Source organism: Mustela nigripes, chromosome 4, assembly GCF_022355385.1.
Source record: "Mustela nigripes isolate SB6536 chromosome 4, MUSNIG.SB6536, whole genome shotgun sequence".
Taxonomy (NCBI): domain Eukaryota; kingdom Metazoa; phylum Chordata; class Mammalia; order Carnivora; family Mustelidae; genus Mustela; species Mustela nigripes.
This window is the reverse complement of record NC_081560.1, coordinates 6,150,850-6,166,036: the sequence shown is the minus strand read 5'-3', so window position 1 is coordinate 6,166,036 and position 15,187 is coordinate 6,150,850. Positions and strand designations below refer to the sequence as shown.

Sequence of the window (15,187 nt, the reverse complement as noted above, 5' to 3'; positions counted from 1 at the left end):
CCGTTCCCTCCCTCCTCCCCCCTCCCCAGTCCTCCTCCCCGCTCTCCCCACACCGTCCTCCTCCCTCCCTCCCCGCCTCCCTCCTGCAGCCCGCCTCCCCCTCCGCGGCCCCCGTCTCCCTTCCCCCTGTGCCTCCCCAGCAGGCTCTCGCTACCCGACCCTCCCGGTCCCCAGTCCCCAGCACCGCTCTTCCCCTCCCCCTTCCAGTCCGCTCCCGAGCTCTCTCCCTTGTCCCCAGGCTCCCCCAAGCCCGGGAGTCTGTGGCTTACGGCTGGCTCTGGACCTGCTCACGGAACCAGCTCCTCCCCACCCCTGCCTCCCAACACACCTCCGCTTCCCTCCCCTCTCTCTCAGTGGCTACCTTCCCCATTTCTGCTCCCCACGGACTTCTGCCGCCCCCCAGGTTTTCCTCCCGACCAGACCCCTCCCCTCCCACCTCCCCGCCTCCCGCCCGTCCCCCGGAGCCTCTCCTCGCGGACCCGACTGCACAGCCCGGCCCCTCCCCGGCTCCCGGGCTCACCTGTCAGCGCCCTCCTCTCCCGCCCCTCCCCATAGGCCTGATCCCCTGGCCTCGTTGCCCCCTTCCCCTGCGGCCCCCTCCCACACTCCCCCGCCCCTTTCCGGAGACTCCTCGCTCCCTCCCCTCGGGAGCCTCCCAACCCTCTCCCACCGGACTCCCACCCGGGCCCCCCTCCCCAGCCGCCGCCCCTCCCTCCAGATCCCCGGTCCTCCTCTCCTCGACTGCCGGGACCACCCCCAAGCCAGGCCCTTTCCACCCCGCCCCTGCCCTTTCTCCCCCCCCCCCCCCCCCCCCCCCCCCCCCCCCCCCCCCCCCCCCCAACCCCCCCCCCCCCCCTCCAGCGCTCCCGGCGCCCCCACCCCCGGGACTGTCACCTGCGCGGAGCGGGCAGTGACTGAGTGTCGGTGTAGACGGGGAAGCGGGCGGAGCCGCCTGCAGCTGGGCGCCTCCACCGCCCGTACCTGGCGGGCTGGCGGGTCGGGTCTCCCCGCTGCTGGCGGGACCCAGGCGCCCCGGCCTTCTGCCCCGGCGGGTTCTGCTCGCAATGGCGCCCGCTGCCTGTAGCTCGGGTGCCGACTGCCCGAAAGACTGACAGACTGACAGCCCCGAAACTTCGCGGGGAGGGGAGAGGAAAAGACGCGGAGGGAGCGGGAGCGGGGAAGCGGCGCCCGGCAGGGGGGAGGGGAGCGCGGAAGCGGGAGGGGAGCAGCCGGGCACCCCGTGGGGGAGGTAGGGGCAGGGGGGTGCCGGAGTGCGGTGGCAGGAAGGCGCACGGCGGGGACAGGCGTGCAGGTGATGGTGTGGAGGGACGGAGGCCCCGAGTAGGTGATGGAAAGTGGGAGCCTAGGAACGGGGTGGGGGGAAGAGGGGGAAGGGAAGGGAAGGGAGGAGTGTGGGGGGAGGGGTGGAGGAGGGAGAGGAGGCAGGGAGGAAGGGCACGCGGGCTGCGCGGGAGGGTGCTCGCAGGCGCCGAGGGAGGAGCCAGAGGAAAGGTGGAGCGCGAGGGGAGGGGGTGATGAGGAGTGGGGAGGGGAAGAGGAGGGGGCGTGCTCGGGGGAGGAGAGCCAGTCAGTGTCCGCGTCGCTGTCTTTGAATCGCGACCCCCCCCCCCCGGGTTTCCTGTGCCGCGCTTCGCGGTGGGATCGAGTCTCCCGACTGTCGGTCCGTGGGGCTGGTCTGGGGAACTCCGACCCCGCCCCTGCTCTCCACCCGGATTCCACCCGGATTCGCTCAGACCCACAACCCCCGACCCCGATGCCGGAGGACCCGATGCGACACCCGCGGCGGGAGTCGGGTCCCTTGGGGCAGCGAGGGGTGGCCGGCCGAAGGAGACAGAGCTGGGCTTCAATGCGGGCCGAGAACGGGCCCTTTGAAGCAGAAGTTGGGGTGGGGGTTGTTTGAGCCGGGTCCCCAGAGAGAAGGCAGGACTGGAGAGGAGGCCCGAGGGGAGGGGGTGAGGCTGGAGACCCGCTGGGCCGAGACTCTGAGGGCGGGGTCCTGAGGAGGGGGCTGCGGAGAGGGGGTGCTGGGCGGGGTGGGCCTGGACCTCCTACTGGCCTGGGAACCTGTAGCTGTCAGGTGAGGAGGGATGCCCTCAGCCCTCAGATCCGGTTTCTGGGGGACTTGGTGTCCCCACCCGGGTTATGATGGTTTTCTTGGGTCTTGCCAGCCGGGCACCTGGCTCCTTCAGAAAGTTCCCTGTGTCCTGTCCTTGTCCCGCTGAAATGTGGGCTGTCTATTCCAGGCCCCCCTCCCATCTCTGGCCTCCAGCTTCCTCCTTCCTGCCCCCTTTAGGGGAAAGGGACATGGTGACTTGGGTTTCTCCCCAATGCAAGTGTTGTTACCTTATCACCTCTGGTTAGAATCTGGAGCTGAGACTGGGCCCTCCCTGGAGAAGTACCGCGCACAGCAGGGCACCATCAACTTTCCTACTGTTTTGGAGAAGGGTGGGGAGCAGGTGGTGCCTGGAAAAGCACGGGGGGGGGGGGGGGGACCTCAGAATCAGCTGGGAAAGGCTCTTCAACCTCCTGGATGGGCTCCCTCAGCTAGTCAGCGCCCAGTCGTCTCCTGGCGGTGGGAGTAGAATGTGTCTCTGTGCTTTCCATGAGCACTTGGGGGTGTGAGCATGTGAAGCAACAGGGGGAGAGTGTGTAGGGTCTGCGTGTGAGAGATTAGGAACAGCAACGTGCCCATGGCCCAGCCCTGGCCTTTTCTGATGACCCGTCCTGAGAGCTCCCTGAGGGACTCACCGCACCCTCTCTGGGCCACAGGGCCAAGGGTGGGGGCCAGGAGAAATGCCTAGTGTGGCTCTGGTTCCCAGCAGCTTCCTTGCCCGAGGTGGGGTAACTATGTGCGATAGATGGTCAGCGGGACAGCAGATTTAGGGGATGGAGGTTTGTGGAATCTGAGGGTCAGGCCACGTTCCAGCCCGGGTGTCCTGGGAGTTGGTAACCAGGATTTACCTGGCCCACCTGCTGCCCCTACCGGATACTCGGATCATCCCATCGGACTGCTTTGCCCCCAGGGTTGGGGGGGCTGCCTTTCCAGGCCCCTCTGTCTCCTACCCCCCCATGCACACTCACACTTTCCACTCTTGCCTCTCCTCCCTGAGGCTTGCTCTGTTCCCCTGCCCAGGCTTCCTGGTTCTGGACCCTAGGAGACTCTCTCAAAAGGAAACCAGGATGGACCCAGCCATCCACACATAATCAGCCCCAGTGAGAGGTCAGACCACAGAGGAAAGGGCACAGGCTCCCCCACTGTCTCCACACAGTTCAGCCAGCCTAGAAACTCAACTCCTTCTGCTCACTGGTCCTGGCTTCTCAAGTGCCTACAGGGAGAAGGGGCAGCAAAGGGAGCAGGGAGAGAGAATCATAGCCAGAATTTGGGGGCTAGAAGATCATATCAGTCATTTGGCACAATAACAGCCGTTTTGTGGGGTCATAGTTCCTTTTGAGAACTTAATAACAGTTATAGAACTATCCTCGGGAAGATGGGTACACACACAATTTCTTTCTTTCTTTTTAAGATTTATTTATTTGTGAGAGAGCTTGTGTGCGCAGGTGCAAGGTGGGAGGAGGGGCAGAGGGAGAGAGAATCTCAAGCAGACTCCACGATGAGTGCTGAGTGCAGGGCCCTAATCTAGGGCCTGATCCCATGACCCCGAGATCATGGCCTGAGCCCAAACCAAGAGTCTGACACTTAACCAGCTGAGTCGGCCAGGGACACCAGCACACACACAATTTCAAAGGGGGGCCGCCAAGCCACCCCCCCCAACACACAAGCATCCCTGGGAAGCCCCTAAATTTTTTACTGACAAGGAAATTGAGGCTCAGAAAGAAAAGGTGGCTTGTCCAGAGTCCACCTGAATTTGTGGTACAGCCTAAGTGGGGTGGAATATCAGAGGCTCAGATATCGTCTGAGCTGGGTCCTGGGGCACATGCACTCCCCCAGTGAGCATTCAGACCCGTGCGCGCACACGCATACACACGCTTACACACACACACACACACACACACACACACACACACACACACATACATACACAAAAGGGCAGGAAGGGGACTGCTGCCAGGGAGAGCGGTCCTTTGCGGGGATTGCACAATGTGAGGGCAGGTCCAATCTGGTTCCGAGCAGCTGGTGCCCCAGGGCGTGGGGCTGAGATAAAGCCTCCCCAGGCTCAGGGGCCTCGTTCTAGTTGTCTGGGCGGCCTTGGACACGTTGACGCCTGATTGCTGGAGACCGCCGTGTGGGGCGGGGAAGGCCAGCACTGGCCTTTCTGCTCACCTGCCACTGTCTTCCCCCGGCCCCAAGGCTCTCAGCCCCGCAGAGGACCTGGGCGGGGAGCGCCATGCTTCTCCCTGCTCTCCTCTTTGGGACGGCCTGGGCACTGGCTAACGGGTAAGCAGCCCAGCCTGGGGTCCCGTTCACTAAGATCCTCTGCTCCGGCCTCATGAACAGGACCCTCTGCGGCAGCCGGTGCTTCTGGCTCCCACCAGCTTCCTCTTCAGTTCACTAACCTTTCCCCGGGAGGGGCTTCATTGGGAGTGGGCTCCCAGGACAGGGCTTCTTGGCAATAGAGGGGCTGGTGGCAGCAGCTGTCCTTCCCCATCTGCGGGCAGCCGGTGGTGTGAACATACAGAAACCTTCCTGGTGGAGGAGGAAGTGACCCCCCGCCAGGAGGACCGGGTACCTTGCACCAGCCTCTACCATTACCAGCGCCTGGGCTGGCAGCTGGACCTGTCCTGGAGTGGACGTGCCGGGCTCTGTCCCATCTACAAGTGAGTGAGGGTTGGAGCCTGGGTTAGCTGCTGAGCAGGAGAGAGCAATGGGGCCAACATTCTGAGTGGAAGGGGACCCGGGTGGTGTCCTGGAGAAGCAGGCATTTGGGCAATAGGTGTGGCTGGGCTCAAGAAGAGTCAGGAGTGTGGGATTGAGGACAGGCAGCGCAGGGAGAGGTAGGATGCCTGTTCCCTGTGCCCCCCCTCCAGTCTGCCTTCCAAACATCATTCTCACTTTGCACAAGGGGTAATTAAGACCTAGCAGGGATGGGGCGCTTGGGTGGCTCAGTCAAGGAAGCATCTGCCTTGGGATCGAGCCCTGTTTGGCATCGGACTCCCTGCTCAGCTGGAAGTCTGCTTCTCCATCTCCCTTTCCCCCTCTCTGCCCTCCCCCTCCCCCCACTTGTACTCACTCTCTCTCGCTCAATCTCTCTGAAATAAAATCTTTACAAAATATATTAAAAAAAAAAGAAAGAAAGAAAAAAAGGCTTGGAAGGGAAATTACACGAGAAAGTCACTCAGAGAAGAAATGACCAGATTGACCGTCCCAGGCCATCCTCAGGGACAGGCATGGGGCTGGGCTGGATACTAACATCTTCTCCCTGCCCCCGGTTCGGTGGACCCAGACCCCCAGAAACCCGGCTCGCTGCAAGGGACCGGACAGTGAGGACTTGCTGCCCAGGCTGGGGGGGCACCCGCTGCACCCTGGGTAAGCACCTGCTATTAGCCCAGATCTGTGGCTTCGGGGAGGCTGTGGGGGAGGGAAGCTGGGTCCAGGCTGACTGTCTGGGTCGCCCCATTCTCTCCCTCCCCCACCACAGCCCTTGCGGAAGCCACCCCTGGGGGCCACTGCTTTGGCACGCGGCAATGCCAGCTGCAGGCTGGCTCGGCTAACGCTTCTGCGGGCAGCCTGGAGGAGTGCTGTGCTTGGCCTTGGGGACACAGCTGGTGGGATGGCAGCTCCCAGGCCTGCCTCAGCTGCTCGAGCCGACACCTCCCAGGTCGGTCTGCAACGGCAGCCCTCACTTTCTCCCCCTGACCAGGCACTGCCCCATAGAATTCTTGAGCTCTGGGCCTTTTTGCAGGGCCCAGACCCATTCCCTTGCACTCTCGGATGAGTCACCTCCCACCCCTCCCGCCTCCAGAGTGACCATTCCCTCTCCACCTCCCTCCTGCTCTGGGAAAGCCCCAAGTCCCCCATTCTCCATCCTCCTGCCGTCACAGTCAGCCGCTCACCACAGCTTGTGTGTCTCCTCCAGGCAGTGCTCCCTCTCCAGCTGTCCTGCTGCCCCTGGCGGGGGCCGTGGCCCAGTTCTGGAGCCAGCGCCAGCCGCCCTCGGCCACCTGTGCCACCTGGTCAGGCTTCCACTACCGCACCTTTGACGGACGCCACTACCACTTCCTGGGCCGCTGCACTTACCTGCTGGCGGGCGCTGCCGATGCCACCTGGGCGGTCCACCTCACACCCAGGGGGCATTGCCCCCAGCCTGGGCACTGTCAGCTGGTGAGGGAGGGGAGGACGCAGGAAGGGAGCTGGCCACAGGGAGGAGGTGAGCCACCGAACGCCTCTTCCACTCTGTGTCTCCTCCCAAGGCCCGAGTAATGATGGGACCTGAGGAGGTGCTGATCCAGGGCAGAAACGTCTCTGTGAACGGGAAGCTGGTACCTGACGGGGAGTCTCAGCTGCTCCACGGTACTGTAGGGAACAGCAGGCTTCCCAGGGCCCCCTGTGTTCCTCGGGGACAGCCTGCCTATCTCCCGGGGCAGGGGACAGCAAAAGGGGCAGCTGAGTGGGAGACGGTGGGCCCGCCCCCACCGTGACTGGGAGGTTTTGGGACAGGAGGGAGGGAGGGAGTCTGCTGAGGAGGCAGGTCATGGACCTAGTCTCCAAGGTGATTCCTGCAAGCCACACACCCCCCCCTTAGCCCCTCACAGCATGGCTTGGGGCAAGGCCCACGGCTTAACCTCTCTGAGTGTCTGGATGCCTGGCATCTCCGTCTATAAAGCCTGGGATTCTCGATCCCAAGGTTGGGATTTTGAGCCCCACGTTGGGTGTGGAGATTATTTAAATAGAACATCATTGGGGCACCTGGGTGGCTCAGTGGGTAAAGCCTCTGCCTTCGGCTCAGGTCAAGATCTCAGGGTCTTGGGATTGAGCCCCGCATCGGGCTCTCTGCTCAGCAGGGAGCCTGTTTCCCGCCCCCTCTCTCTGCCAGCTTCTCTGCTTACTTGTGATATCTCTGTCAAAAAAAAAGAGAACATCTTTAAGGGGCGCCTGGGTGGCTCAGTTGGTTAAGCCTCTGACTCTTGATTTCAGCTCAGGTCATGATCTCAGGGTCTTGAAATGGAGCCCCCGTAGCAGGCTCTAAGCTCAGCCGGGGGTCTGCTTGGGATTCCCTCCCTCCTCCTCTGCCCCGCCCCCTGCTTGCATGCATAATCTCTCTCAAATAAATAAATCCTTTGATAAAATCTTAAAAACAAACCTCTATCCCAGCCTGCCTCCCAGTGTGCTGTGAGGAAGGTCATTTGTGCTGTTAGGTGGGACCTTTTCTCCTGGTCTTGGCTCTACCAGTTGAGGTGGAGCTGGGGCTGTGTGTGTCCTCAAGGGAGCTTTGAAGTTTACTTATCGCTTGCAGTCACTTGCTCAAGAGAGCAGCTGTAGTGTTCATGAACTTCTCAAAGAGGGCTCTGATGGGAAAACCAGTTGTTTCTCCTTTACAGAGTATGAAGTGCAGAATTCTGTAGAATTGTCAGATTCTCTCTCCTCTCCCTTACCTGGGCAGTCTGCGCCTGGGTGTGATGGTAGGAGGGGCACGGAGTGTGACTCCCGCCTTCCCCTGCCCAGGGCTGAGCCTGCAGTGGCAGGGGGACTGGCTGGTGTTGTCTGGGGGCCTGGGGGTCACCGTACGCCTGGACGGGTCCAGTTCCGTCTCTGTTTCTGTGGACTCCGAGCTCCAGGGACAAACTCAAGGTCTCTGTGGAGTCTACAATGGCCAGCCTGAGGGTAAGTGGGCGTGACTCGGTTGCTGGTGTAGGAGGGAGGGAAAGAGTGGAGAGCCCAGACCGGGCACCTCTCTGGCTTGCCCTCCCCCAGATGACTTCCTGGAGCCTGGAGGGAGACTGGCTGTGTTAGCTGCCACCTTCGGGAATTCCTGGAGGCTCCCTGATTCAGAGGTGAGTCAGGGAGCCTCAGGGAGCCCAGGCTCACTGCCTGGCTTCTGGTTGCCCCCCTGCCCATTCCTGGCTTCTCTGATACCTTCATGCCTCTGCTCTTTGTTTTTATCACTGGCCTTTTCCCTGGGACGGGGCCTGGCCTGCTCCAGATCCTTGGTGAGGGGCAGGCTCAGAGTCCCATGGGATTTAAGTGGTGAACCCACGAACCAGAGGACACACCCAGCAAACTGGTCACTGACCAATTTTGGGTTAACTGGCTAGTTATGAAACCTCCTGCCTGTGGGTTGATGTGACACCCCCCCCCCCCCAGTCCCCCCACCCCCTACCAGAGCTGACAATCTAGTTGCCCCATCCCCCAAATCCCAGGATGTCTGGGCTGGCAGCCATGACAATGGGGACTTTAGGCACCTACGAGGGTCGGGTCGTGGCTGCTTTCCTGGTGTCCTGGTTAATGTCTCTTATCCCCCATTGGCCTGAATTCCCGTGTCTCCAGCCTGGGTGTCTGGATTCAGCAGAGGTGGCCCAGGGCTGTGAGGGCCCCCTGAGCAGCTCGGAGGCAAGCATGCAGGCTGATGCCCAAGATGTGTGCTACCAGCTGCTGGACAGTCCCTTTAGGGAATGCCATGCCCAGGTACGGGTGGGGGTATCAACCGCCGGAGGGGCGGGAAAGAGTGGGTTCTGGAGGGGTGCCGAACAGGGAATCGGGTCCTGTCACTGCTTTGTATGTATGATCTCAGAGGTCCCTTCTAGTGCTCACTGTGTTTGATTATAAGTCAGGGCATGACTGAAGCAAGAGCAGGGAGTGCTGGTGACTCAGGGGCTGTCCTTTCTCTGAAGGTCCCCCCTGCTGAGTACCACCAGGCCTGCCTCTTTGCCTACTGTTCTGGGGCCCCAGCAGGCAGTGGGCGAGAGGCCCGTCGGGAAGCCGTGTGCAGCACCTTGGCCAACTATGCCCAGGAGTGTGCCAAGCAGCACATCCACGTGGGCTGGAGGAAGCCAGGCTTCTGCGGTAGGGCTGGTCCCTGGCACTCCTTGCAGAACCCCTGACCTCCCCACTCTGCAGAATCGGAACCAACCGATAGCAGCCCTGTGGCCCCTGCTTCCTGAGTGCTGGACCTCCTCCCAAGCACCCTCTCTGCGGGCTGCGGGCAAGGGGTGGAGGTCTGGCGGGGGTCTGGCGGGAGGAGGGGGAACCTCGGACCTCACTGCCCACTCGTGTGCCCACAGAGCGTCTGTGCCCGGGGGGCCAGCTCTACTCAGACTGCGTCTCAGCCTGCCCACCCAGCTGCTCAGCAGTGGGGGACAGAGGGCAGGGGTCCTGCCGGGAAGCGTGCGTGAGCGGCTGCGAGTGCCCGCCCGGCCTCTTCTGGGACGGCGCCCTCTGTGTGCCTGCTGCCCGCTGCCCCTGCTACCACCGGCGCCGGCGCTACGCCCCCGGGGACACCGTGCACCAGCTGTGCAACCCGTGGTGGGTCCCCGGGTCTTGGGCTGGGGTTGGAGGCCGCGTGGTCCCCTCGGAGCTATCTCCTCAACCGCCTCCTCTTCCGGGGGGGGGCCTCTCACATGGGACCTGTGACCTCTCCTGGCATAATTGATGGCCGTGCTTAAAGACCTAGCCAGTGATCTCCGCCGGCTGACCTCCAGGCCTTGCAGGGTTGGAGAGGCGTGGCTGGGGGAGGGAGGGCCACGGGGTTGGTTGCTGGCCGGGGGTCGTGGGCGCTGCATCTGAGCGCGCTCCCTGCCCCGTGTGCCCGCAGCGTGTGCCAGGACGGCCGCTGGCTCTGCGCGCAGGCGCCGTGCCCAGCCGAGTGCGCGGTGGGCGGGGACGGGCATTACCTCACCTTCGATGGGCGGAGCTTCTCCTTCCGCGGCAGCCCGGGTTGCCGCTCCAGCCTGGTGCAGGTGGGTAGGGGGTTAACGCCGGGAGGAGCCCTCGCTGGGGTGCTGTAGGGGAGAGGTGACTGTCGGGAAACCTCTAAATAAATCGATGAGAAACACACAGCCATTCCGGGAAAAGCTGAGAGAGAACCGACCCGGGAGGCGGGATGGCTTGCCGCAGACCCGTAAACCTCCCCTTAGGTTCCGCGACGGCTCCTACCCTAGCCCATGGGCACAAGGCAAAACCCATCCTCACAGTCCTTTCTCACAGATGGCACAGGCTGGGCGTATCACAGGCTATTTCCTGCAAAACAACCCGAGGAGAAATATGGGTTCTCCTTCCTCCCCAGCCCTCTTCCAGCCAAGTTAGGTGACTTACCAAGTTCAGGTTCATGGATACAAACAGATGTGTACTTTACTGCAGATCTAGCGCGTGCACACACAGAGACAGAGAGCAGAGCATCCATACCCACCGGGAGAGGGGAGGGGAAGGCATCTTGCACCAACACACACACACCTGCACATACTTGCACACACCTGTATGCACATGCATGTAGAGATACTCAAAAGTGCCAGCGCTTGCCAGGGTTAAGCCCTACACCTGCCATCGTTGGGTAGAGCAGGAGAAGGTGCAGAACAGACACTGTTCTCTGGGTCTCAACCACCCCCACCCTACCACATTCCTCCCCATCTGCCCCAGGACCTGAAGGGGCAGCCGCTGATTGTGCTGGAGCACGGGGCTTGTGACGCTGGGAGCTGCCTACACGCCATCTCTGTGTCCCTGGGAGACACGCACACCCAGCTCAGAGACTCAGGTAGCTCTCTCCTGGGATGTGCTCACCCCCAGTCCTCCTCAGCCCCGCCCTGCAGGAGCAGCCCCTCACAGACCCCTGTTCCAGGAGCTGTACTCGTCGATGGGCAGGACGTGGGCTTGCCGTGGAGTGGGCCCAAGGGCCTCAGTGTTTCCCGCGCCTCCTCCACCTTCCTACTGCTGCGCTGGCCTGGGGCCCAGGTCCTGTGGGGAGTGTCTGACCCTGCAGCCTACGTCACTCTGGACCCCCGCCATGCCCGCCAGGTATGCTGCGGGGCCGGCGAGTGGCTGGACCAGGCCACAGTGGGCCCCGATGTGACTGTCCCATGCCCACTCCTCTGGCCCAGGTGCAGGGTCTGTGCGGCACCTTCACCTGGAACCAGCAGGATGACTTCCTGACACCTGCCGGTGATGTGGAGACCAGCACCGCAGCCTTTGCTAGCAAGTTCCAGGTGGCAGGGGAGGGAAGGTGCCCCTCAGAAGACAGCGCCCTACTTTTCCCCTGCAGCACCCACGCTCAGCGCCGCGTTTTTGCAGAAGCAGCGTGTGCCGTCTTGCATGGCCCAACCTTCCAGGTAGCCAGACTCGGGGGAGGGGACTGTTCCCGCATGTAAGATGGGGTCAGCACCTGCTCTGCCCTCCTCTTGGGCTCTGGGGAGGGCCCAACTCCCTGCCGTGGCAAGGGGTACCAAGCACAGAAAGTTGGCCAAGGGTGCCGGAGGGGACAGGGGAATCTGTGGAGGAGGAGCCAACCCAGTTTTTCCCTCCGCTCCCCCCTCAGGAATGCCAAGGGCTGGTCGACAGGGAGCCGTTCCACCTGCGCTGCTTGGCGGCCGTGTGTGGCTGTGCTCCTGGCAAGGACTGCCTGTGCCCTGTGCTTGCTGCCTTTGCTCGTCGCTGTGCCCGGGAGGGTGCGCTGTCTCTCTGGAGGTCCCAGACACTGTGCCGTGAGTCTGCTCAGCCAGCCAGCCCCTTCCAGGAATAGCCCAGAGAGATCCCAAGGAAGCCCTCTGACCTGAGCACATTGCTGGCTTTGCCGTCTCTCAGAGGCCTGCGGGGTGTGAATTCCAGAAGGGTGGGCAGAGCAGTGGCAGTCATGCCCCTGACCTGCCTGTGTCTCTGTGTCTCTGCATCCAGCTGTCCCGTGTCCCACCGGCCAGGAGTACCAGGAGTGTGCCCCAGTGTGTGGTCAAAACTGTGGGGAGCCAGAAGACTGTGAGGAGCTGGGGAGCTGTGTGTCTGGTTGTAACTGCCCTCCAGGACTGCTCCGGGACCCCGAGGGCGAGTGTGTGCCCCCCAGCTTGTGCTCCTGCCAGCTTGGAACTCAGCGTTATGCACCTGGCAGTGTCACCACAAAGGACTGTAACCACTGGTGAGGGCGGTGGCCTTGGGGGAGGCAGAGGGCTGGGGGGTAAAGAGATGGAGCTTAGAGAAGAGGGCCAGGCTTGTAGCACTGCGGGTTAGGGCCTGGCATGCATACGGGGGGCGACGGAGCACTCCTAGCTTCGCCCTGGTTGTGGAGCACTTCAGGCCCAGAAAGCACTCCAGTATGTTCTCTTATTTAATTCTGATGAATTCTTACAATGACCTGATAAAGTAGGAAGGGGAAGAATCGTTCCCATTTTGCAGATGAGGAAACTGAGGCTCGCAAAGGCTACATGGCTTGCAGAATCACATAACGATGAAGGACTAGAACCCAGATCTCTAGATTCTGGTGTAGTGTGGTCCAGAGGCTCCTCCAAGGGTTAGGGAGAAGTAGAGGCCAGCTCTGGACCTGTGGACACAGAGCCAGTGGCCGGGGCTTTGTGGGTGAGGACGAGACTTCAGGGAATCCCTCTCCCACCCGGCGGGGGGTGGGGTTCTTCGAGAACCTCAGAGCCCAGAGAATGGCCCCACTGGAGCTGGGGTCACCATGACCATCCCAGGTATGGCTGGTGCTGGGAGCAGCCCTACTTCCTGTGCTGATAATTGGGCTGTGGGGGGTGAGATGCTCAGATCTCCCGAGTCAGCATCAGGGGCTCGGACCCCCTGGATTCCTGAGACTCTCCCAGGTCAGACCAGAGGTGCCTGAACCCTGCCTTGGGCCTGCTTCTTACCTGGCTCCTGTCCTCCGCAGTGTCTGCCAAGAGAGGGGCCTCTGGAATTGCTCTGCTCAGCGTTGTGGCCCCCAGCGGACATTCTGCCCCGGTGACCTTGTCTATGTCCCTGGTGCCTGCCTTCTCACCTGTGACAGCCCTGGTACCAACCACTCCTGCCCCCCAGACAGCATGGGAAGCTGTGTCTGTCCCCCGGGCACTGTGCTGCTGGTAAGTCCGGGAGGGCGCTGCATGGGGCACCGCGGGGCCTGCTGTACCCCAGGGCACTGCCCCAACCCCACTGGCTGTCTGAAACACTGGGTGGCAGGTCAGGCAGCCCTCCAAGGTGCCCTTTGTCCCCGACCTCTGCCCAGCACGAGCGCTGCGTGCCTCCTGAGCTCTGCCCCTGCCGTCATGGCGGGCAGTGGTATCCGCCCAACGCTACCATCCAGGAGGACTGCAACGTTTGGTATGCCTAGCCCCTTGAACTGGGATGAACTGGGGTATCCAGACTGGTCTGGGCAAGGGAAGCTCTCCAGGATTCCCCCCATGCTGAGGGTTGGCTGCTCAGAACCTGGACAGCTGCTTCCCCAGGATTCATCCTCACGCCTCTGTCTCCCCACCCCACCCTCACCCACAGCGTGTGTCAGGCTCGGCAGTGGCACTGCACAGGCCACCGGTGTGGTGGGTGGTGCCAGGCATCGGGCGCCCCCCACTACGTGACCTTTGATGGGCTAGCTTTCACCTTCCCTGGAGCCTGTGAATATCTGCTGGTGCGAGAAGCCAGCGGCCGCTTCACCATCTCCGCCCAGAACCTGCCCTGTGGGGCCAGCGGCCTCACCTGCACCAAGGCGCTGACCGTGCAGCTGCAGAGCACCGTCGTGCACATGCTCAGAGGTGGTGCGGCATGGAAGGGCGGCACTGCGGGGAGGGGGGCATGCTGGCTGGCATTACATTTCTGCACGGGGCGGGGGGCTGGGGCAAGGCCTGGGGTCCCCCACTGCTCACCGTCAGTACAACGGGGCTGGTGTCTCTCCTCTCTCTCTTCTTGGGTAGGAATCTGAATTCTGGAAGGTTCCAAGAAGTTAAGGCCCAGGGAGGTCTAATGACTTACCCAAGGTCACATAGCTGAAGATGCGAAAGGAAGGCTGGAGGCAGGCTGGGGAGGGGCTCCTAGGGATCTGGGGGCCCTTTGACTCCAAGGCAGAGCCCTGACACTTCTCTCCTTCCATAGGCCGGACAGTGACAGTGAATGGGGTGAGCATAACGCCCCCCAAAGTCTACACGGGCCCTGGGCTGAGCTTGCGTCGTGCTGGTCTCTTCCTGCTGCTCACGACCCGCCTGGGCCTCAGCCTGCTGTGGGATGGAGGTCAGACCCCCGCGCTTCACCCTCTGACCCGGGCCCGCCTTAGCACCATGAGGCCGACTCCCCCCACACTCTTCCCCTTCCGCAAGAGTGGTGGGAGTTCCCAAATTATGTTTTAAAAATTATGTTTCTCTTCAATGTAAAAGCAATACCTCCTCGCCAAGGAAACATTTAGAAAATACCCTGCTTGGGAAAGAAGAAATGAAAATAAATCTAACCTCCCACCACCCAAACCCAGGCAGTTGGCATTTTAGAAAAACAGTTACTGAGAAATGGAGGAAAGTTGAGGCAACCCCTGGCACGGGAGGCGGTTGCCTGGTCAGCACAGCAGGGCTGCCCTTGAACCTCCAGCCACCAAGGCCTCTGGGGCTGGGGGGTGTCCCAGTCTGTCTTGGAGCCCGGTTCCCACCTGGAGCCCAGCCTGCTGGGTCTGGTTAGGAGAGTAGGCTCCCCCTTCTGCCCTGGCCCCCCACATGTATGCCCTCGGTCTCCTCCCGCCCCTGAGGAAGGCCCATGGGGTCATTGCTCCACCATGCTGCCCCCTCTGCCCAGGCACCCGGGTCCTGGTGCGGCTGTCCCCGCAGCTCCACGGCCGCGTGTCTGGGCTGTGTGGAGATTTTGATGGAGATGCCAGTAACGACCTGCGGAGCCGCCAGGGCGTCCTGGAACCCACTGCTGAGCTGGCCGCCCACTCCTGGCACCTGAGTCCACTCTGCCCTGAGCCAGGAGACCTGCCACACCCCTGCACCGTGAGCACGGGCAGGCAGCGGGAAGGGTATGGGTGGGTGGGGGGAGCTGCAGGCAACCTGCGGGGCCGGACTGGGTGCTGTGGGTGGGGTGGGGTCTGGCTGGTCCACGGCACTGTGCCCGCAGGTGAACGCCCACCGGGCCAGCTGGGCCCGTGCCCGCTGCGCGGTGATGCTGCAGCCCCTCTTTGCCCGCTGCCATGCAGAGGTGCCCCCGCAGCAGCACTACGAGTGGTGTGTGTATGACGCCTGCGGGTGAGAGGGGCGAGCCGGGGGGTGAGGGGACAAGGGCAGGGAGGGGGCGGGGAGGGGGTCTGGCAGCTGAACAATGCCTTTCACA

The 15,187-nt window shown here is 62.4% G+C and overlaps 2 protein-coding genes and 1 long non-coding RNA gene across 7 annotated transcripts in view; 1 reads left to right on the top strand and 2 right to left on the bottom strand.

Annotated features, from left to right (window-relative positions):
- ZNF467 (zinc finger protein 467) overlaps nucleotides 1-1,425 on the bottom strand; it is an 11,682-nt gene extending 10,257 nt beyond the window's left edge. For 2 of the 5 annotated variants that reach the window (XM_059396158.1, XM_059396162.1), the window contains exon 1: nucleotides 982-1,425. Coding sequence is in view for 1 of the 5 variants with exons in the window: in XM_059396159.1 (XP_059252142.1) it covers nucleotides 362-370 (9 nt within the window). In the remaining 4 variants the exon portion in view is untranslated. Of the gene's footprint in view, nucleotides 1-269; nucleotides 292-361; nucleotides 387-894 lie in introns of those variants that run through there. The other 3 variants (XM_059396157.1, XM_059396159.1, XM_059396161.1) reach the window with 3 other exon arrangements.
- A 2,239-nt stretch (nucleotides 1,426-3,664) lies between these two features.
- The window catches only part of LOC132015584 (SCO-spondin-like), a 52,120-nt gene continuing 40,597 nt past the window's right edge, over nucleotides 3,665-15,187 (top strand). Inside the window, 23 exon segments of the mRNA XM_059396156.1 lie at nucleotides 3,665-4,417; nucleotides 4,639-4,797; nucleotides 5,424-5,506; nucleotides 5,619-5,798; nucleotides 6,057-6,301; nucleotides 6,391-6,490; nucleotides 7,643-7,801; nucleotides 7,892-7,971; nucleotides 8,465-8,602; nucleotides 8,809-8,980; nucleotides 9,199-9,439; nucleotides 9,729-9,873; nucleotides 10,550-10,664; nucleotides 10,749-10,924; nucleotides 11,008-11,235; nucleotides 11,442-11,607; nucleotides 11,798-12,032; nucleotides 12,777-12,966; nucleotides 13,110-13,204; nucleotides 13,376-13,632; nucleotides 13,970-14,104; nucleotides 14,654-14,850; nucleotides 14,975-15,102. Coding sequence (XP_059252139.1) covers nucleotides 4,368-4,417; nucleotides 4,639-4,797; nucleotides 5,424-5,506; nucleotides 5,619-5,798; nucleotides 6,057-6,301; nucleotides 6,391-6,490; nucleotides 7,643-7,801; nucleotides 7,892-7,971; nucleotides 8,465-8,602; nucleotides 8,809-8,980; nucleotides 9,199-9,439; nucleotides 9,729-9,873; nucleotides 10,550-10,664; nucleotides 10,749-10,924; nucleotides 11,008-11,235; nucleotides 11,442-11,607; nucleotides 11,798-12,032; nucleotides 12,777-12,966; nucleotides 13,110-13,204; nucleotides 13,376-13,632; nucleotides 13,970-14,104; nucleotides 14,654-14,850; nucleotides 14,975-15,102 — 3,674 coding nt within the window. The 5' untranslated portion in view covers nucleotides 3,665-4,367.
- Nucleotides 9,928-10,820, bottom strand: LOC132015585 (uncharacterized). Its single transcript, XR_009403725.1, has 3 exons — nucleotides 10,738-10,820; nucleotides 10,553-10,630; nucleotides 9,928-10,153 (listed from the first exon to the last, which is right to left on the bottom strand). It is a non-coding gene; the product is annotated as an uncharacterized LOC132015585 (long non-coding RNA).